Source organism: Populus alba, chromosome 1, assembly GCF_005239225.2.
Source record: "Populus alba chromosome 1, ASM523922v2, whole genome shotgun sequence".
NCBI classification, from domain to species: domain Eukaryota; kingdom Viridiplantae; phylum Streptophyta; class Magnoliopsida; order Malpighiales; family Salicaceae; genus Populus; species Populus alba.
This window is the reverse complement of record NC_133284.1, coordinates 50,522,012-50,544,964: the sequence shown is the minus strand read 5'-3', so window position 1 is coordinate 50,544,964 and position 22,953 is coordinate 50,522,012. Positions and strand designations below refer to the sequence as shown.

Here is a 22,953-nt window from a genome sequence, read left to right as displayed (position 1 = left end):
GTATTGATGGCATCATTATACAGTAAGACCTGTGACATGGAGATAAGGTAATCCGAGAAGCCAATAGATAGTCGTCACTTGTTCAACCTTATCTTCTCCTTACAGTTTTTTTTTTAAATGTTTTTTTAATTAAATTTGCATGAATTTTATTTGAAAATATATTAAATTAATATTTTTTTATGATTTCAATATATCAATATAAAATTTTAAAAAATTATTCAAATATATTTTTAAATAAAAATAATTTTTAAAAACATATTCCATTACATTACAATATCAATCATTAATCTTCCTCTTGTTTTACTTTTATCATTTTCTTCTTTCTTATCTTCTTAATTATTAGATGCATAGCTGGTCTTTCAATTAACTTATAAATAGTCAAATAAATTGTTTTTATTTAAAACAATAATATACAAGAAACAAACCCTAAAATAGATTTGATGGAAATATAGAAATTAACTAGGGAGAGTTTATTTTCACTATACACCTTAAGAGTAAAATTTGTAAATTAGGTCCCTTTAACCTTATTCTGCCTTGTCTTGTAGCACCACACAGTACCTTCCTGATTGAGGACCATACAAGGAACTGACCACGTGCCTTAAAATCATGTTCTTGTTTCTCACTCTGTCCCCGCTTTTCAAAACACTCTCCTGTTCTTCTAATAATGGTGAGAAGATGTCATTTTCACGAGGACAATAATATAATGGTCAATAATGATTACAATAATGTTTTAAGAAGTTTGCATGTGATATTAATAACAAAGGTTCTCTCGTACGCGACTTATTTTTTTCTTTTAAGAAAATAAAATAATTTGAATGATTACATAGATATTTTACAAGTATTTTTTTTAAAAAAAATTATTTTTTTTAATTAATACTTTTTAATATGTTTTTAATTATTTTAATGTGTTGATGTCAAAAATTATTTTTTAAAAAATATATATTATTTTAATGTATCTCCAAACAAAAAACACTTTAAAAATCAACAATTATCATATTTCGAAACATACTTTAAATTCATGGGTTATTGGATTATTGCATCAATTTAGATTAATTAATTTTATTAAAGCATATTTTTTTAAAAAAAAAAAAGTTTTTTTTAAATTTTCACTTGATTAAATTTAGATTAGATCTGGTTGGTTCAGCTGAATTTTCAATTTCAAAAAAAAATTTACATGAAGTTAGTTTTGCAAATCCTTTGATATGAGTAGCAGTCATCAGGGTGGATGAAGGAGAAAATCTACAAAAAGCAACATCCAGAAGACGGACAACTAAATTAAATTAACCTGTCCCAGAAATCCTTTGATATTTCAATTGCTCATTTAAAACATATCAATCATGAAGTGGTTCATCTGACGTTAGTGTCTCATGATCTAGCTTCTACTAGTTTATTGAACTGTTATTCATTGGGTAAATTTTTTTAAAATGTAAAAATATATTAAAAGCATGAAGAATTTTTTAATTATATTATTAGTTTAATAAGTTAATTTTATAATTTATTTTTTTTTATCTAGCTCAATTTTTTAATTATATCACGTAAAAGTTAGCTTAAATTAAATTGATTGATTTTATGAATCAAAATATAATTTTAATGATTATTAAAAACATGAATTAATTTTTAATAAAACTTTCAAAATGATAACTTTTGTTTTTTAATATACCATTAAACTACATGGATGTGATCAATTTTACACCCTTGTATTTCTAAACTATTTTGATTTTTTATAAAAAGTAAACAAAAAAATAGTGTGAGTCTCAACCTAGATTAACTTGCCAAGCCTGCAATCAAGATCATGAAATTATGATAATTTTATAGAAAACAAATCAAAATAAATTATAAATCTCAATTTTCAATAAACTTATTGTTAAAGGTTGAAATTGAAAAAAAAATCAATATAAAAAATATTATATAATAAAAGACCTGAGTCTGCATGACTTAACTTGCAAAACACGCGACATGAGTCATAAAACCAGGATGACCTCATAAAAAGCAAACCAAAATAAAATCATGAAGCTTAATTCATAATCAACCCAATGTTAAATAATAAAATTAAAAAAATATCAATTATAAAAAGACAAAAAAAATTGAGCTAACTCGTCAAACCCATAATACGAGTTATTAGACTTAGCTAACCATATATAAGCAAACTATGATAAATTATTAAGCCGATTCCAATAAACTAAATGTTGAAATATGAAATTAGGGAAAGAAATATAGATTTAGAAAACAAAAAAACAAAATAAAATAAAAATTATTGAAATGAATAGTGTTTTGTGAGGCGGTAAATAGTAAATTTACCACCTCTTTTTAGTTTATAGTGTAAAGAGACTGAGTTAACCATATATAAAACAAACCACAATAAATTATTAAACCCGGTCTCCAATAAAATTAACGTTGAAGTATGAAATTAGAGAAAGAAATATAGATTTAGAAAAAAAAAAAAAAAAAAAAACATGTAAAAAAAAAACTATTGACGATGCAATTTTTTAAAAAATTTAAGATTTTAATCATTAACTCAAGAAAAAAATAATAAAAAGAAATGAAAAAAAAACCTAAGTCAAACTTGATAAATCTATTGAATCCATGACTTGAGACATAATATCAAGATAACTCTAAAAAAAAAAAAAAGATAGAAAGAAAAATTCTCTCATGTATTGCCTCAAATTAAATGAAAATAGGATAAAATCAAAAAAATTAATTTAATTAAAAAAACATTCCTTTTAAAGAAAGCAAAATTTAACAAAGATCGAAAAAAAAAAAAAACCTTTTAGGCAATCCGTGTTATTTTAAAAAGAAAGATAAATCCTATAGAAATGGAGTAAAAAAGAATGTTCCAGGTTGAAATATGAAAAAAAGAAAAAAAGAGCTTAAAAACAGAAACAAAACACCAAAGAAGCCTGAGTGAATCATATAAACTCGGGTTAAACTCTCAAACACACAATCCATTAAATTCTTGACCCAGGCTCAACGCAGGAGCTCAACACATAAAAAATTAAATGTTGAAAGATAAAATCAATCAATTTAATTCAATTTAAAAATAAAATTTCTTAATAAAACTAAATTCAACAAAGACAAAAAAAAAAAAAAAAAAAAACCTGTTGTTATTAATTTTTAGATCCCAAGTGTTGAGATGGTGTATACTCCTTTTAAAACCAAGTGTAGGAATTTAACTCATGTGAACTGAAAAATTAACAAAAACGAAGGAGAAAGAAATATTTTTTCGAACCTTTTAAATCAAGTGTTGAAGCTGTTTTTTACGTCAAGTTTCTTAGGTTGATAAAAAAGTCTTCAAATAAATCTTTCAAAATTTGTATTTCTTTTTAAAAAAAAATCAATTCTATTATTGTCATAATTTTTTTGTTCTATCTTATACTCTGATTCTATACATTACATCACTTTGATACTTTGACACCTAAAGAGATATTCAATAGACCCTAAAGAGAGAAAGGAATGGAAGGCTGATGATGATCACTTTGACACCTGCACGAATGATACTAGCTCCTCTTCGCTTCCAATAACGTATATAATTATAATGTAAAGCTATGATCGTTTTTTTTTGTCTTTTTTTCTTTTTTAGAAAATTATGAATAAGGAGAAAAAGAGACTTTCAAGGAACTTAACAACGGATCAAACTTAGGCAAATGCTATTGGTGGCATCCAACTCCTTTTTCTCTTTTTACCGTCTTTTGTGGTTTTATTTTATTTCAGTCCTTCCATTTTTAAAATTTCACCCTTTGATGCTTCAAATTGTTTTTTTGTTATTTGATTTAATAGGGTGTTGTTTTGCTCTTGATTTAATACTCTCCCCAGTTAATTAACTTGGCACCGTTTTGTTTTTTGTTTTTTTATTTGGGTTTGGATGAGTTTTGTTCGAATATAAATTTTTAAAAATATATATTAAATTAGTATTTTTTTTATGATTTTAACATTTTGATATAAAAATTTTAAAAAAAAATAATTTTAAAAAAACATATTATATTACAATATCAATCCCACACTCTGTTGGCATTCTTAATCTTTCTCTGGTTTTACTTTTATCCTTTTCTTTTCTTTTTTGTTATCTTTATTAAAGCAATAATATACAAGAAAAAAAAACCTCTTCAGATGGTTCATGTTCAAACCCTAAAATCATGTTATCTTTTAGCACCACACATTACCTCTCTGATTGAGGCCATAAAATCATGTTCTTGATTTTCAAAACATTCTCCTGTTCCTCTTAGCACGAGATAGAATATAGAGCTAAAAAAAAACTATACCTTATTTCAGCGGTCCTGACGAAAGCAAGGAAATAATGGTGAGAAGAGGTCAATTCCCTGTCATTTTCACGAGGACAATAATATTGTTTTACAAACTTTGCATCTGATATTAATAACAAAGATAATAATGGTGATTTTCGACAATAATGATTACAATAATGTTTTAAAAAGTTTGCATGTGATATTAAGAACACAGGTTCTCTCGTACGCAACCTTTTTTTTTTTTCCATTTAAAAAAAATAAAATAATTTGAATCATTACTTAGATATTTCATGTATTTAAAAAAAATATTTATTTATTTGTTTTAAATTAATATATTTTTTTATCATTTTGATATGATGATGTTAAAAATAATTTTTAAAAAATATATATTATTTTGATGTATTTTCAAATAAAAAATATTTTAAAAAACAACTGCTATCATATTTATAAACATACTTTGAATTCATGGGTTATTGGATTATTGCATCAATTTAGATTAATTAATTTTATTAAAGTAGTATTTTCTTTCTTTCTTAAAAAAATTCTTAATTTTAACTTTATCAAATCTAAATCAGACTTGATCGGTTTCAACTGAATTTTCAACTTAAAAAAAGAAAAACATGAAGTTAGTTTGCAAATCATTTGATATGAGTGCAGTCATGAAGGTGGATGAAGGAGGAAATCTACAACCAGCAACAATCAGAAGATATCATCAATCTGGAAAAAAACAGCAAGCATTGCATCAAAAAGACGAGTAACTAAAATTAACCTTCTAATAATTAAACATTTGGGAGTGTCTCAGAAAGAAATCTTTTGATATTTTAATTGCTCATTTAAAGCATATCAACCATGAAGTAGTTCAACTAAACGTTAGTGTCTCAAGATTTAAATTATACTATTCTATTTACCTGTAATTTGCCGCAAGATAAATAATTTTTTTAAAATTATAAAATTTAAGTCTCAATCAATATAATGTTAAATAATAAAATTATAAAACAAAATAATTAAAAAAACAAATCGAGTTTAACCCATTAAGTATAATTCTCGGATCTTGAAGTCAAAATAACCCAATAAAAATAAATAAATAAAACAAATTATAAAACCTAATTATCAATCAACCTAATATTATATGAGAAGAAAAAGTTAATTAAAAAAATAAATTAATTGAATCAACTTACCAAATATGTGATCCGTCTAATAGGAGTAAGATAATCCAATACAAAATAAATTTGAAATTAAATAATGAATTGTTTTTATAAAAAACAATTAATTAAAAAAATAATTAAATAAATAGTGTTTTGTGAGAAGAAGTTATAAAAAATAAAAAAATATTAATCAAATAAAAACCCCTTCTCATTTAGTATGTTCTTGTTAATTTAATAGTAATTAGAGATTTTAGAATGAAAAAAAACGGGGACAAGTGAGAGAAAGTAAGCGCTCATCTTTTGATATGGTGCCAGTTTTTCTTTGCTTGTTCTTTTTAAAACTTGATGCCCCTCCTGGATAGAACCCTTCAGTAACTGTAGCAGAGTTGAAGGGGTTATGTAAAAAGAAGCTAAACTCCACCGAAAGAAGCTTATGCCGTACAGGAAATTGCCAATTTTATGGGTAAGAATAAGAAGCATGCGCACTATAAGCTAAATTTAAGTTATATTGGGTATTACTTTTATAATTTGATTTAAGTTATTTTTCAATTTATGGGTATTACTTTTTATATTTGATTAAAAAAATTCCTTTTATTTTCCAACTCAATTTTCTCGGTTTGGAATAGGCTAACAGTTGACAAAATAATTGGGTAAAAATTAATTAGGACTGCTCTTATTTGTTGAGTTTATTTTTATTTTGTCATTTGCAGCCTAAATTTGCTAATGGGATTGTCGCCATTTAATCAGCTCATGTGTTGTGGAGGCCTATGAGTGTTTCTTTTTTAAACTTTTATTCCATGTTGTGATAATCAAATGGTTTTTAAAAAAATCACAAATCAAATTAAAATATTAGACCGTGTTTAATTAGTATTTTAAGTTAGAATAAACAAATACATAAGAAACTAAAATATATTTGTTGAAGAAAATGAAGATAGTTACGTAAAATAAATTTGCTTTTGGAATAATGTTTTTTGATGAATTTTTATATTCTTAAAACAAAAAATATATGAAAACATGTCTTCTTCATTTTCACAATCTTTATCTTTTTATATTCTAAAATAATACTAAACACTACTTTAATCATCAAGTTTTAACAATCTCCCCTCTACATAGGGAATGAGGCTTGAACCTATAATATTGGAGTATTGGAGGGAGGAGAAATACATTCCTCATTTTTTTCTATCAAGATAGACATATCTTGACAAAAAATTAAAGTAGAATTTCTTTTATTCTATATTGTGATAATAAAATGTTTTTTTAAAAATCATAAATCAAATTAAAAAAATTAGACTATTTAATTAGTATTTTAAGTTGGAATAAACAAATACATAAGAGACAAGAATATATTTGTTGACGAAAATGAAGATTGTTACATAAAATAAATCTTTTTTTGGAATAATTTATTTTTATGAATTTTTATATTCTTTTTTAAAAAAATGTATGAAAACATGTCTTCTCCATTTTCACTATCTTTATCTTTAACTTATATTCTAAAATAATAACTAAACACTACTCTAATCATCAAGTTTAACAGTCCCCCTCTCTACATAGGGAATGAGGCTTGAACCTATACTATTGGAGTATTGGAGGAGGAGAAATACATTCCTCATTTTTTTCTATCAAGATAGACATATCTTGACAAAAAATTGAAGTAGAATTTCTTTTACTGGGTTTGTTTAATTACAAATTTGTTGCTTTTGAAGTTCTTTGAATGAGAAAATATTGTATTTAAAAAGAAAGTTTTAATTTTTTACTTTTTGACTCTAATTGTTTAGAAAATCGGATAAAAAAACCATTTTTTATTAATTGGCGGAAAAGCCTCAGTTTCACTCCTTTTAAATTTAGTGGATGGCTAAAGGATTTGTTAGCATTTATCCATTACTTTAGTTTTAGAAATCTGAAGGAAGAAATAAGAAATTATCACAATGTATTGAATTTGACAATTTAAATTTAAAAGGAAAAAATCATGGGAGAAATATAAAAAACGTACTTGTAGCCTTTAATGGTTAACACTTGCAAAGAAGGCAATTGGGCAGTAAAATTCTTTGGGCCACAAAAGCTGCAATTTGAAAGAATCAATTTTCTTAGCCAAGGGAAGTTGATGATGTCATCTCTGGTGAGCGCATCTCCTTCTACACTGTAAAATATTTGCATTAAATTGTCAGCAAATTTAATCGTTATCTGTTCCAGGTTCAGAAGACATGGAGACAGGGAAGACATGTTCCAGTTTAACACAGCCTCTTGTATAGAGATTTTTTAATCCTGGAAATCCAAGAGACTCTGATAAGACACTTCAATTCACCGCAATGTTCTATTTGTAGTGTTTCCATATGAATAATAAGACTCTGAGCCAGGGACAGTGTGAAGATAAATGTCAGTTTGTCAAGATACCACAAGTTCAGTATATCTAATGGGCCCCTTCCATATATATTTGAGCTAACGTAACTAGTACAGTCATAACTCTGTTAAGAGTGTGTTTGGTATTGCGATAGTGATTGTGTTTGTGGTTTGAAAAAAGTTGTTTTATAAAAAGTATTTTTAATTAAGGTTGGTTTGAAAAAATAGGTGTTTGGTTAAAACTGTGGTTGAAATTGAAGTTGAATAAAAAGTAGTTTAATGTGTTTGGTTAAGAATGCTTTTGAAATTAAAATTATAAAATAATAATTTTTAAAAAAAAAAAATATATTATATATATATATTAATATTAATGGTTTTTAATTTAAATGTTGTAGATTTAACACCTTTGATTTTCGTTGTTTGCATCCTCCAGCCATTTGTTGACATCTTTCTCAATTTCTTCAGCGTTCCTTTCAGCAACTTCAACAGCCTTTTGCAAACGATCTAGTGTCAAAGCCAGGTTCTTCTTTTGTTCATTGAATTCTTGAACAAAATTGTTGAAACAGAACATGTAACGGAACTGCCTTATCGCTGGTTCCACCAAGAGTTCTGCTATCTTAGATACAATGGATTCACCAACACTTTCAATAGCCATTTTCCACCAGTCTGAAAATCAGAGAAATAAGGATACCGACTATGAGAGTGAGACATTACAAGTAAAATAGGCATTGAGAAAATGAGAATAGGAATTTTTATTACCTTAATTTGGGAAAATATGTGCGAAAGGCAAATAAAATAGCGGGAGGAACAAAAGGAGAAGGCCTTCAGCTCTGTTATGGAATCCAGCTTCAAAAGCAACAAGGCAAGGAATAAGTATACCAATGAGCAATTAATTCCTTGTCCCCTCATCTGTAATATCTTTAAATTAATTTGTTATTAATTTTAAATTGTCACAATGTTGTTAATAAAGTGTCATCAGTATTGTCAATAAATAAAAACTCTATACATCAAAAGTTATAGTTACATGCTAATATTATGAATTCTAGCAAATGGATGTCAAAAATTGCATTCCTCTATAGGAATATTCATAAAGATATGTATATTACAAAAACGTATGCAAGCGGTAAAAAATCATTTATAGACTTAAACAAGATTCAAAGAGTTAAAATAACTATTTTGATGAGATAATTAAAAAAAATAGTTTTATTAAAAATATTGATGTCCCTTATGTTTTATAAAAATTTTAGTTGAAGTTGAGTCATTTTTTTGAGTGTTATATATAGATGACATATTTTTAATAAGAAATGACATATCTTTACTTCAACTAGGAAAGATTTGGTTCACCAAGAATTTTTTTTATAAAGAACATGAGTTAAATAATCTATATATTAGGAATAAAGATTTATAGAGATATATCTAAAAGGTTATTTGGTTATCCCAATTCACACACACACATATACACAAAATGTTGAAATGATTTAGCATGAAAGAATTTAAATAAGGATACTTACCTATTTCACATAGGATTGGTCTCTCCAAAGATATATACCCTAAAACATTTCAACATTTAGCACGAAAGAATTTAAATGAGGATACTTATCTATTTCACATAGGATTGGTCTCTCCAAAGATATATACTCTAAAACATAAATTAAGAGAGAGGATTGAAAGGATTCTCTATGCTTCGACTATAAGATCTATCATATATGAAATGTTATGTACAAGATCAAATTTATCTTATATTTTGATCATAACGAGTAAATATTAATTTAATTAAAGTGAGGATCACTAAAATAGTTAAGAATATTATTAAGTAGTTAAAAAGAACTAAGAATTTCTATATGGTTTATGAAGAAGATGAACTGGTAGTTTATAGATATTCGAATGCTAGATTTAAATTAAATATTGATAATAGCAAATCCTAGTCTAAATGTATTTTTACTCTAAATGGTGGTGATGTTATTGACCTTTAGAGTTACACATTCATATTTTTATATGTTTTGATGATAATAAAAAAATAGACTAATAATATGATTGGTTGAGAATAAGCTTTAAACATGTTTCATACGAAGATCACATCAATAAGCATGAATGATTTCATGAAAAATCAATCAAAAAGTCTAAAAATAAAGCAAAGTGAATACTTGGACTAAAAAAAAAACCATAAGTAATATACTAATAATAATAATAAAAAGGAATGACGGTGTCAATATCAAATTATGGTTGTGAAAGTGAGTCATGCACTATATATTAAATCCAAACATTATAGTTAATTAGAATGTTCTTCATTTTTATTTTCAACTATAATAGACAGATGAGGTTGAAAATTGAAGGAGATCCAACTTTTACAAGAGTAATATTATTTAGCCCACTACCCTACTTTAAATTTTAGTCTTGTGAATTTGTAGATTTTACATCCATATCAAATTTAAGGTAAAAGTTCAAAATGTTAGCTATCAAGATTAAAGTCTTAATTTAATTTTATATATGTATTATTAAGAAGATTTTAAAACTAATTATTTTCTAATTGACTAATAAATTAAAAACACCATAATCTTTTTAATAATAAGTATTCGATCTGTATTTACAATTATTTAACCCTACAACGAGATAGACTTCGATAAAAACTTGCATACAGAAATTGAGTGAGTCTGGTAGGAGAAAATAGAGATTAAATTGAACAAATATTTCACTTTCTTTCTTCATGAACACATAATAATATAATATAAAAACAAAAACAAATAAACACAAGAATGGGTAGAAATACACACATTGTAGTAAGAGACAGGAACGAACGGAAGATTCACGATCACGGAAATATAATGTATGTAGTGTTGCTATAATTATGATCTCTCAAGGTTTTTTTTTTGTTTTTTTTAGTGGAAAAGAACGAAAGGAGCTGAAAAGAAGACAACAATTAATTAAATGAAGAACACTCTCTGGCACTTCCAAGGATGAAACTCGAGCTATATGATTGTCCCTATATATATCCCACTCAAGGAATATGATTTGCCCATAAAGAAAAAAAAGAAGGCATTCCTTGCTTCAAATTTGGTTTACTTATGAAGTAAGCTAACGACATCAACATTTGCAGGCTAAAGAGAGATTCTCATTTCAATTTTTGTTATTTTATTTTATTTTATTTTTTTGGGTGCATGCAGGCCAGTGGCTTCATGGGTAAGCGAAAACATTACTGCTGCATGTACAAAACCAATTTAAGGCATGTTAAGATGCCATAAAGCCTTCAATTTTCTATATTACCGTATAGAGTTTTAGATACTTCTATCGTTGGAAGATGATAACAATAAAAATAATTTTTTTTGTTTTTATAATAAAACTATTATAAGCGGGTTTGGGCTGCGATTCAATATATTTTTAATGAAAAATTTGAATTTGTTTTCAAATTAATTTTTTTAACTGTTTTTAATGTGTTTATATAAAAATAACTTTTGAAAAATATAAAGATATTATTTTGATATATTTTTAAATAAAAACTATTTTTAAAAAATAACATTAATTACATTTTTAAATAGACCCAAATTAAATATAACTCAGCTTGATCGGTGAACAAAGTGAATATCAGGTTTAAAATTTCAGTATAAACCATATAATTTTTTTTTAAAATGAAAACGAATCTAGAAATTGACACATATGATAATAGATACTAGAAATTGACACATATAAAATTGGTTGTATAAAATTAAAGAAAAATAATATCTAGCAAAGTTGCACTTATTACAAATACTATCCAAAAATAAATTTCAATTATATAAAACATAAAAAAAATTATAGATGAGTTAGACAAATATTTTTAAAAATTAAAAACATAAAAAATATTTAAAAAAATAACCACTATTTAAAAAATGCTAAATATAAAAAAATCAGAGAGAATGAGTATTAACTTAAATATAAATTAAAAAATTATTTAAAAAAATATAAGAAAAAAAATGATTGTTTAGTTTTTTTTTTTTTTTTAAGCCAGTGCTTCACCCATTTACAAGGGCTCGTATAGGGGCCTATTTTCTTAAAATGTAATTGGGACTCATGACATATCATCCGCTCCAATGTTTTTTTTTATTATTAAGCCGGTTTCAAATAAATAAAATGTCGAAGTATGAAATTAGGAAAAAGAAATATAAATTTAGAAGAAAAAAACAGTATTGATGATGCAATTTTTTAAAATGAAAAAAAAAAAAAACATGAATCAAACTTAGTAAAATTGTTGAATACATAACATAAGACATAATATCAGGATAACTCTATAGAAAAAAAAAAAAAAAAAAATCAAAAAATAACAATTTTCATGAAAACTTAATTAAAAAAAATTGAGGCAACCCTTGTTATTTTATTTTTTAAAGATGAATCTCATTAAAAGAGAGTAAAAAAGAATGTTAGATGTTGAAATATTATTTAAAAATAAAATAAAATAATGAAACAATAAAAAGAAGTTTAAGTGAAACTTGTAAACTCATGTTAAACTTGTAAAATTTAATTGGCTTAAAAAGACTCCCAAAAGCCTAACTGCTCTAGGGTTGGTACAAGCGCTGCCTTGATCCATAATACCTTGTTCGCATCTCAGGTTCAATGTGCTTAGTTCAAAAAAAAATTAATATCCGTAAAGATACTTTAATACTTTATATTAATTAAATATATATTATTTTAAATAAAATATAACTCAAAATATCACTGAAATAAAATTATTCTTCAATCTCTCTTCTCTACAAAAAACCAAAACTTGTAAGTTATAAATATCACATGAATCCTCAAAGTTAGTTAAGGTTTATAATCTTTTTATTTTTAATATTTTTAGCATATATATTTTTAAAATTTATCTTTTTAAATATCAATGTATTTTCTCTCCCTACATAGATGTTTAAGCATTTAAAAATCCTCGTATCTATCTAACAAAATCTTTTACAAGTACCAGTCACCTTAAATTATCAGTCACCAACTATCTCAACTTATTAGATTCTACCTCTAAGCCACGGTAACTAATTAAATTAAACAAATTACTAAAATTAAAAAAATTACTAGAATTAAAAAATTAGCTAATTGTTAACACAATTCATATTCTGGGCAGAAGTCAAACATCTCGTGACTGTCATTTAAAGTTTATGTCGTTCTACGCGAGCCAAGGACGAAACTAAGGAGTTGATTTTTTGAAGGCGGTAGGCAATGAAGGCATTGCTTGAGCTGCACGTCGTTTTGAAACTTGAAAGGGATGTTTTTGTGTAATGCCAAAAGTAAATGAAAATGGGGACAAAATACTTGAAAAAAAAGTAGAAAAAAAATGCAATTTGGAAAGGTTCAATGCTTGACAACATACTTGTGTCAAAAATTAATTAGGACTGATCTTGTTTGCTGAGTTTATTTTCATTTTGTCACTTGTAGCACAAATTTGTTAATGGAATTGTTGCCATTTAATCAGCTCATGTGTTGTGTAGTCCTGTGAGTGTTTCTTTTTTAAACTTTTATTCTATGTTGTGATAATAAAATATTTTTTTTTAATCATAAATCAAATTAAAAAGTTAGACTGTTTAATTAGTATTTTAAGTTAGAATAAACAAATACATAAGAGACAAAAATATATTTGTTTAATTACAAATTTGTTGCTTTTGAAGTTCTTTTAATGTGAAAATATTGTATTTAAAAAGAAAGTTTCAATTTTTACTTTTTGACTCTAATTGTTTAGAAAATTGGATAAAAAACCCATTTTTTATTAATTGGCCGAAAGGCCTCAATTTCACTCCTTTTAAATTCAGTGGATGGCTAAAGAATTTGCTAGCATTTATCCATTACTTTCGTTTTAGAAATCTAAAGGAAGATAGAACAAATTATCGCAATGTATTGAATATGACAATTTAAATTTAAAAAGAAAAAATCAGGGGAGAAATAAAAAGGACGTACTTGTAGCTGTGGTAACAAATTACCCAATTCTTCGTGGCCTTTAATGGTTTTGGTTAACACTTGCAAAGAAGGCAATTGGGCAGCAAAATTCTTTGGGCCAAAAAAGCTGCAATTTGAAAGAATCAATTTTGTTAGCCGAGAGAAGTTGATGATGCTATCTCTGGTGAGTGCATCTCCTTCTCCACTGTAAAATATATGGCCCCTTCCATATATATTTGAGCTCAGGTAACCAGTACAGCCGTAACTCTGTTAAAGATGACAGCAGCGGCAGCTCCTTCTCCTCGTTAGTTCCTTCATCAGCCTCACCCAATTCAAATACCTCTCCTCATTAATATGACATGTTAACTATTAAAAAAAAATGTGTGTTATGGTGAATGAAAAACTGTGTTGCTAAAGAATCAGAATTAAAATAGAGTTATCTTTTAAAAATAAAAATAAAATTGGGTCTATTAAATAAAAAATTATTTTTAACATTAAAAATTCTTTGCTTTTTTAAAAGTCTATTAATTTTATTTTTATTCTACTAATCTTTCTTCCTTCTCAACATTGTTTTGAGATAGTCACATTTATAAATTAAATTAGCTGTTTATTTTCATTTGTATTATTAAAAATATTAAATTGAATACACGCTGAAAAAAAAAATACAATCTCAAAGGCAAACACTAATTCTTTTCAAAGCTAGAGGATTTATCATTTTACTTATATATTGGAATTTCATATTCTGTCAATAAATTTGTAAATTGATTTTTTATATATATATACTCATTCACGTGTATTTATATATATTCATGTAGAAACCATATTATTGTGCGATACGCACAATAACAAGTTAACCACATATAAAGAATCCGTAATAAAAATAAAACATCAAAATGAGGAGAATAAGAATCCACACATTAAACAATAAGCACACAAATAAGTAAACATTATGCCTTTTGTTTTTGAAGGTTCAGACACTTGAAAAGAAACACAAATGGGCAAACAAACAAAAGCCCTTTTTTTTGGAGGTTTGCACAATAAATTACTAAACACATAACATTACATGACATTACCCTTATTTCTGGAAGTTCACACAACAAACACATGAAATAAGATAAATTGTTGTAGCTAATGAAACAGCTGGAATTACTTCCCACCAATATCGAGTTGATCATCACATAGGTAACCAACCAACCTAATGCAAACATCAAGAACAAAGATCATCCAGGCATCTCGTATTTGTTGATTTAATCCAACCATTTAAACAAGGATAGATGATAAATAGTTGCAGCTATTTTACCTGCAAGAATGAATTGCTCGCATGCTTTTCAAATTCCAAAGCTAAAATTCCACCCATATTGCCGGGTCCACCATCTAGCATTGCCGGGTAACACGAGGCAACCAGTGCTGGAACCCTCAGCTACTTGAGATACCTGCAAAGCCAATTCAAGTATGGCATACACATTCTAACTTGTAAGTCCTAATATTGAGGGAAACAAGATATAAAAACACTAAAAGAGAGGCAAGAAATCATGTCAAATATACAGCACCTTTGATTTAGCACTCATTGAACCATTTGATGTAGTACCAAATATTGTTGTCAGCTTTGGACATCCATCCACCTCCAACTTTTCCAAATGAGGGAACAAGAAATCATTACATCTGAGACTAAAGCAGGAAATGCTTGGTAATTGTACAAGCAACAACTCGTGCAGATCAGGGAGCACCATCTCCTTCTCAAGATTGGCAGGTGAAGCATGATCATCCTGCCCAAATACTCCCAATAATTGAGAGGATTCACTTACATGAAGTGTTTGAAGCCTTTTGAGACCTGAAGCCATGGCTACCGGGAAGAGACTCTTCAACTTGTTGCATCCTGTGATCTCAAGTCGACGCAAATTAGGAAAGCAGGAAGATTGGAGATCACTTCCTGACAATATCTGATCCTTTTCATCATCATTATCCTTAGCAATGATTTGCTCCAATTCCTCACAATTTGATATCTTTAGAATTTTCAGTTGAATTAGACTAGCAATCATGCTTTTTGTGAATACATGTGTCAGTCTCTCACACATTATCACCTTCAAAGTAGTCAAATTACATGACACGAGACCCTTCCATATACACGTCAAGTTAGGCACATGCAGGGAGTACAACTTCAATGTTTCCAAACTTGTAAACCCCTGCATCAAAAAACAATAAGGGTATCAATTTATTAGATATAATTCCTAGTAATTTTTATGCACTTTGAAACTATTATATAATTTTGTTAAATAGATGAACCAATTATCCCCAATACCCAAATACTTATCAACAAGAAGATATAGATAGACAAGGCAATGGGTCATGGGAATATAAAATCATATTTTTTCATATTTATGATAATATGAATACAATTTATTATTTTATATTAGTTAAATTAAAAGCAATCATGAAAAATTATACTTTAACTCAAAAAAATTAATTTTTTATATTCGATTTAATTATAATCATAAAAAAAAAATATAACATTTTCCAAAAATAAAAATATAAAAAGAAATAATTTGAATATTACATATTAGTAAAATGTTTTAATAAAAATGCTTGATTGTTGATCATTTAAATTATTATTTTCATAAAAAAAGTGAAAACAATTGTAAAAAAAAATGAAAAAATATTTTAAAAAATATGTTTTTTGAATTCAATACAAATTTGGTGCTTTTGAAGTTCTTTGAATGAGAAAATATTGTATTTAAAAAGAAAGTTTCAATTTTTACTTTTTGACTCTATTGTTTTAAAAGATAGAACAAATTATCACAATGTATTGAAGTTGACGATTTAAATTAGAAAAAGAAAAAAAATGGAGAAATATAAAGGACGTACTCGAAGCTGTGCCAACAAATTACCCCATTCTTCGTGGTCATAAATGGTTAACTTTTTCAAAGAAGGCAATTGGGCAGCAAAATCCTTTGGACCAAAAACGCTGCACTTTGAAAGAGACAATTTTCTTAGCTGAGGGAAGTCGATGATGCCATCTCCTTCTCCACTGTAAAATACTCGCTTTAAATTGTCAGCGAAAACAATCTTCATCTCTTCCAGGTTCTGAAGACTTGGAGACACGGAGACAGGGAAGACATATTCAAGTTCATAACAGCATATTATAGAGAGAGTTTTTAATTTGGGGAAGCCAAGAGACTCTGGAATTATTTCCCCTTCGTCATCCTTCTCTCTGATAAGACGCTTCAATCCAAAGCAAGCGAATATCCGTAGTGTTTCCAGATGAATAAGACTTTGAGCGAGGGACGGTGTGAAGATAAATGTCAGTTTGTGAAGAGATGACAACTCCAGATGAGCAAGACTGTGGAGGCTAACATGTCTGGTGGGCCCCTTCCATATACATATGAGCTCAGGTAAAGATGACAACTGTAACCTTGTTAAAGATGACAGCAGCTCTTTCTCCTCATCCAATTCAAATACTTCTTCCAATGAATTGCATGTCTTAATTTCCACTCTCCTTAGATTTTTCAAAGCTTGCCGCCATTTTGCTGGAAACAGAGTGCGAATATCCCCACATTCTTTCACTTCTAATCTTTGTAAGAAGTCCTTTTGCGACCCATGGCCATGGGTGGTCGTTAAAAATGACAGCTCCTTCTCCTCGTTAATTCCTTCATCCCATTCAAATACCTCTTCCAATGATTTGCAGTGATAAGCATTCACACTCCTTAGATTTTTCAAAGCTTGCCGCCATTTTGCTGGAAACAGAGTGCGAATATCCCCACAATTACTCACTTCTACATGTTCTAATCTTTGAAAGAAGTCCTTTTGCGACCCATGGCCATGGGAGGTCATCTGATCAGAGGACAATGCTATATTTTCTAAACCCTCCACACTACGAAAACCAATTTGAGACACAGTAGGAAACAATTGCTCAAATGTCTTTGCATTTAAGGATGTGGCGCTTATATCACTCAAATATAATCTTGTCGAGGTTGGGTATTCTGTTTCTGTCCAACAATTCCCTAACACTATATCATATTTGAGCAACCTGGGAAAAACAAAATCTCTGGGAATGCATTCAACCTTCGGTATCCACAATGATAATACAGCTAAGTGAGACAGCGAACTTAGTTCTGTTAGGCTTGCATTCATTCCTTCTGTGCTGTCACATCCAACAACATCCCATCCCTTGAAGCTCTTATCCCCGATCAACAGTTCTTCTAACTTCTTCAACCTTCCTATCAAATTCACAGGAATCCTTCTTAGATTGTAACAACCTGTCAAATCCAACAACCTTAACTCCTTGAGCGTCCCAATTTCATCAGGTAATTCTTCAATGGAGCGGCACCGATTGAAACCAAGTATCTCAAGTCGTTGCAGCTTTCTCAACCAAATTAGGTCGTCGCATTCACACCTTGTCAACAACAACGATTGAAGGTTCGTTGAGAATTGAAGTGATTGCAATGACAAACAGCCTCCCTTTAGAGACAAAACTTCTATTACTTTCATCCCTTCAAAAAACCTCTCTGGAACATTCACGTCATCATCCAGTTCTAATAATAGAACTTTGAGCTGTGGACACGCCAATACTTCAGGAAGTTCTGCTAGTGTATTGCCCATTAACGAAACTACTGTACAACCTTCAAATCTTTTATTGCTCGTTGGCCACTCCTTCAACCCAAAGCCAGCCTCTACCATGAATCCGTATTTTTCTGATGATGCTATCTGAATAGCAACATCACGAACCAAGTCATGCATTTTCACATATTCTTCAGTTTCAGTTCCTAACAGCATACAACAAGCTTTGAGGTTTTTGATTTCCATATAAACTCGTTTCCTTGCACCTTCAATGGACTCCACATCTTGATATATCCCGTAGCCAACTGCATATCTCGTCAACTCCTCGATTGGAATGTTGTAATCTTCTGGAAATAAACAGAATAGCAAGAAACATAACTTGGTTTTCTCGTGCTTCAAATAATCATAGCTCAATTTAAGACAAGCATATGCATTTCTTCGGTCATCAAAATTTTCCATGTGCCGAGATTGAGATTTTTTGAGCTCTTCAGATGCTACTTCCCACTCATCTACAGATTTATCTTTTAGAGCCTTTCCCACTGCCACAAGTGCTATAGGCAAGCCTTGGCATTCTCTCGCAACCTCTTTTGCCACTCTGTTCAAGTCAGAGTCCTCATCACGTAAACCTGCATTGATTTTGAATAAAGCCCATGCTTCATTTTCTGATAAGAGACTTAAGAACACTTTTGGCTGGCACTCCATATAAGAACATATGTCTTGAAGACGTGTTGTTAGAAGAATTTTACAACCCCTGTGAGCATCACCAAATGGGATCCCTATCTCTTTCAAGTCAATATCTTTCCAAACATCATCCAGGATTATAAGCATCTTCTTTCCCTGCAGCCTCTGCCATAATTCATTTGCTCTCCCTTCTTTACTCTTCTTGTCAAATTCCAGATCTAAACCATCTGCCATTTGATCCTGGATGCCTGTGACATTTGGATTCTGAGACACCGTAGCTTTCAAAACTTCATCAAAAAGGTGCAACTCTTTGGCTCTCCTGCCTACTTCTTTCACCAGGGTGGTTTTACCCACCCCTCCCATGCCGTACAGTCCGATCACATTGACATTGTCATCTTTGAGAGCTTTCATAATCTGTTCGAAAGCTTCTTCTGACGATTTTGAGCGCATGAATTCCTTTGATGGAAGAAATTCTATGGGCTGAGGAGGAGCTTTGCAGGAAACTGTTGCAAACTTTTTGCTAGTTTCTTGTAGTTTTCTGAAAGTCTCCGACTTCTTGGCCAGTGCCATGCTTAACTTGAATTGGCAGTTTGGACACCAAGTGAAGCATTTGCCATTTTTTTCTATTTCATTTTCCAAAGGCTTCGCACCTTCAATTCCGTTGTTTGCATCTTCCAGCCATTTGATGACATCTTCGTAAATTTCTTCAGCATTCCTTTCAGCAACTCGGACAGCATCTTGCAGACGATCTTTTACCGAAACCAGGTTCTTCTTTTGTTCATTGAATTCTTTAGCAAAATTGTTGAAACAGAACATGTAATGGAACTGCCTTCCTACTGGTTCCACCAAGAGATCTGCTATCTTGGATATAATGGGTCCAGCAGCACTTACGATATCCATTTTCCACCGGTCTGAAAATCAAAGAAATAAGGATACAGAACGTGAGAGTGAGTCATTACAAGTAAAACAGGCATTGAGAGAATGAGAATAGTAATTTTATTACCTTAATTTGTGAAAATATATGCGGAAAGCACCGGTACTGACTGCTCAATAATAAAATATAGCGAGAGGAACAAAAGGAGAAGGCCTTTAGCTCTGTATGGAAGCCAGCTTCAAGAGCAACAAGGCAAGGTATAAGTAGAACGATAAACATTTTAATACCTTGTCCTAACATAACAATTATTTACACAATAGTTCATATATCATTGTAATCCTTTTGTCCCCTCGTCAATATCTATCCATGCCATGTGTTAAAATTCACACTTACCCTAACAATTATTTACACAATAGTTCTTAGATCTCTGTGCTTTTCCATAAAAAAGATAGAAATACTTTTTTTTTCTTTCTCAAAACCAATAAAAAGAAAAGATAGCATATCATCAATCTAATGAATATATTTATAAAAGAACGATTTTATGTTGAAAAGAGGAGAAGTATTAAAACAAAATAGTTTACATGGATTCTAACTTACGAGTCAGAGCAGCAATTCCCATAAAAAAAAATGAATTTGATGACATAATTAATGGAACGAACTCAACAAAGGATCAATCTTAGGCAACTAAAATCTGTAATGACTATGTCTATCTATGCCATGAGTAAAATCACTTATTTACACAACAGCTTTATCTAACGAAGCTGATTTGGTTTCAATTTTATTATCTTAATTTTAAAACACTATTTTCCTCGATTATATATAGTTCATAGATCTATGAGCTTTTTCCATAAAACAAAGATAGAAATACTTTTTTTTTTCTTCTCAAAACCAATAAACAGAATTTCATTAGTGAAAGATAGCATACCACCGATCTAACGAATACATTGGAACAAAATAGTTTACACTTATGAGTTTAAAGCAGCAATTCCCACAAAAATGCAATTTTATGAAATAATTAAGATAAAAAGCATAATATAAAGATAATTACGAACAAATAAAATTAAGAATAATATGCACAAGTGCTCACCTAGCAAAGAGAGAAAGGAATGGAAGGCTGATGATGATCACTTCGACACCTGCACGAATGATTCTAGCTCCTCATCGCTTCCAACAACACATATAATTAATCTAAAGCTATGATCGGTCAATTTTTTTTTATTTTTTTTTTTTAAATTATGAATAAGGAGACAAAAAAGACTTGCAAGGAACTCAACAAAGGATCAAACTTAGGCCAATAAAATCTGCAATGACTATCTCCGCATCATACACTCAAGCAATAAGACTTGCCCACTAATAGGGTGTTGTTTTGCTCTTGAGTTGTTGTGATTGCCCTCGCATATGCGCCATGCCTAAAAGTAAGCCCAAAATCCTAAAAAAATCTTTTTTTTTTTTTTTTTTTGTCGATCCTCTATTAAATTAAGGCAATCGGCATTGATGCTTCTTCTTTCTTTCTTTCTTTTTTTTTGATGAGAAAAGGAGGGATTGTCAACAAGGCTGTTGTTCAGTAACTCTCATGTGTGAAATCAAAAGACCTGCACCGAGTTTTTCATTGCTATCCTTTGTTTTTTTTTATTGAAATAGACTCTCCTAGTTAATTTCCAGTTGGCACCGTTGGGATGAGTTTTGTTTCAAAATATATCAAATTAGTGTTTTTTTTCATATTTTAATATACGGATATAAAATATTAAAAAAATTATTTTAATATTTAAAAAAATAATAATTTTAAAAAATATCTTACATCACAATATTAATTATATATACTCTTGGATTCTCAATCTTCTTCTTTTATTATCTCCTTAATTATTAGATTCACCTCTCGAACATGGCATAGGTGTTGTACTTAACCTGACCATGGACTAAACTTGGTCTTTAAATTCACTCAACTCAAGTTAATTATTTTTATTAAAATAATAATATATATATAAAAAAAAAACCATTATTTTTTGTTTTTTTAACTGGATTGGGACGGGTTTTGTTCCAAAATATATCAAATTAGTGTTTTTTTTAGATTCTAATATACCGATGTAAAATATAGAAATTAACCAGGGAGAATCTATTTCCACTATACACCTTAAGAGTAAAATTTGTAAATTAGGTCCCTTTAACCTTATTCTGCCTTGTCTTTTAGCACCACACATTTCCTCTCTGATTGAGGCCATAAAATCATGTTCTTGATTCTCACTCTGTCCCGCTTTTCAAAACACTCTCATGCTCTTATTTCAGCGGTCGATTCACGAGGACAATAATGTTGTTTTCGAAACTTTGCATGTGATGTTAATAACGAAGATAGTAATGGTGATTTTCACGAGGAAAATAATAGTCAATTCCCTGTCATTTTTCAAGAAAATAATAATATTTAAAAAAGTTTGCATGTGATATTAATAATAATAAAAAGGTTCTCTCGTACGCGTCTTTTTTTTCATTTAAGAAAATCAAATAATTTGAATGATTACTTAGATATTTTACAAGTATTTTTTTAAAAAAATATATTTATTTATTTACTTCAAATTAATATTTTTTATATATTTTTTAATTATTTTAAATTTTTGATGTCAAAAATAATTTTTTAAAAAATATATATTATTTTATTGTATTAAAAAAAATACTTTAAAAACCAACTGCTATCACATTTCTGAATTATTATATCAATTTAAATTAATTAATTTTATAAAGTCACATAATTTTTTTTAATTTTTTTTTAATTTTAACTTTGTCAAATATGGATGGTTGGTTCAGCTGAATTTCAACTCAAAAAACAAAAAACAAATTATGAAGTTAGTTTACATATCCTTTGATATTAGAAGCTGTTGTCAAGGTGCTAGAAGGAGGGAAATCTACGACTAGCAACAATCAGAAGATATCACCAATCCATTACCGCTAAAATATTTTTAAAAATTAACGTTAAGAAAATCTAGCCTCATTTCTATTACCGAAATATTTATTTCAAATCATAATAATTTTATAAAAAAATATATCAAAATAAATTATAAAGTTCAATATTTAATATTTTTTCATTGATATATAAAAAGATGCTAGCTATTTATATTTTATAAAACAAATTAAAAATATAAATGAACTAATAAATCAAAAAGAATTGTTATCACTAATTTAATATTAAAGCATAAAGTTAATCTTTATAATGGAAATAAAATATAGATAAACATGCAGATATTTTACA

General features: G+C 28.5%; 1 protein-coding gene across 2 annotated transcripts; it reads right to left on the bottom strand.

The window, feature by feature from the left end:
• Nucleotides 1-14,552: 14,552 nt before the first annotated feature.
• LOC118059523 (disease resistance protein At4g27190) lies at nt 14,553-21,181 on the bottom strand. Of its 2 annotated transcripts, XM_035072408.2 has the most exons (6): nt 20,803-21,181; nt 19,845-19,951; nt 16,469-19,752; nt 15,157-15,789; nt 14,907-15,039; nt 14,554-14,801 (listed from the first exon to the last, which is right to left on the bottom strand). In XM_035072408.2, the coding sequence occupies exons 3-5, from the start codon at nt 19,739-19,741 to the stop codon at nt 14,935-14,937; spliced, it is 4,011 nt and encodes a 1,336-aa protein (XP_034928299.1). In that variant the 5' UTR covers nt 19,742-19,752; nt 19,845-19,951; nt 20,803-21,181; the 3' UTR covers nt 14,554-14,801; nt 14,907-14,934. The 2 variants fall into 2 exon arrangements, with proteins under 2 accessions (XP_073259938.1, XP_034928299.1); XM_073403837.1 differs by having other exon boundaries at nt 14,553-15,039.
• Nucleotides 21,182-22,953: the final 1,772 nt, after the last annotated feature.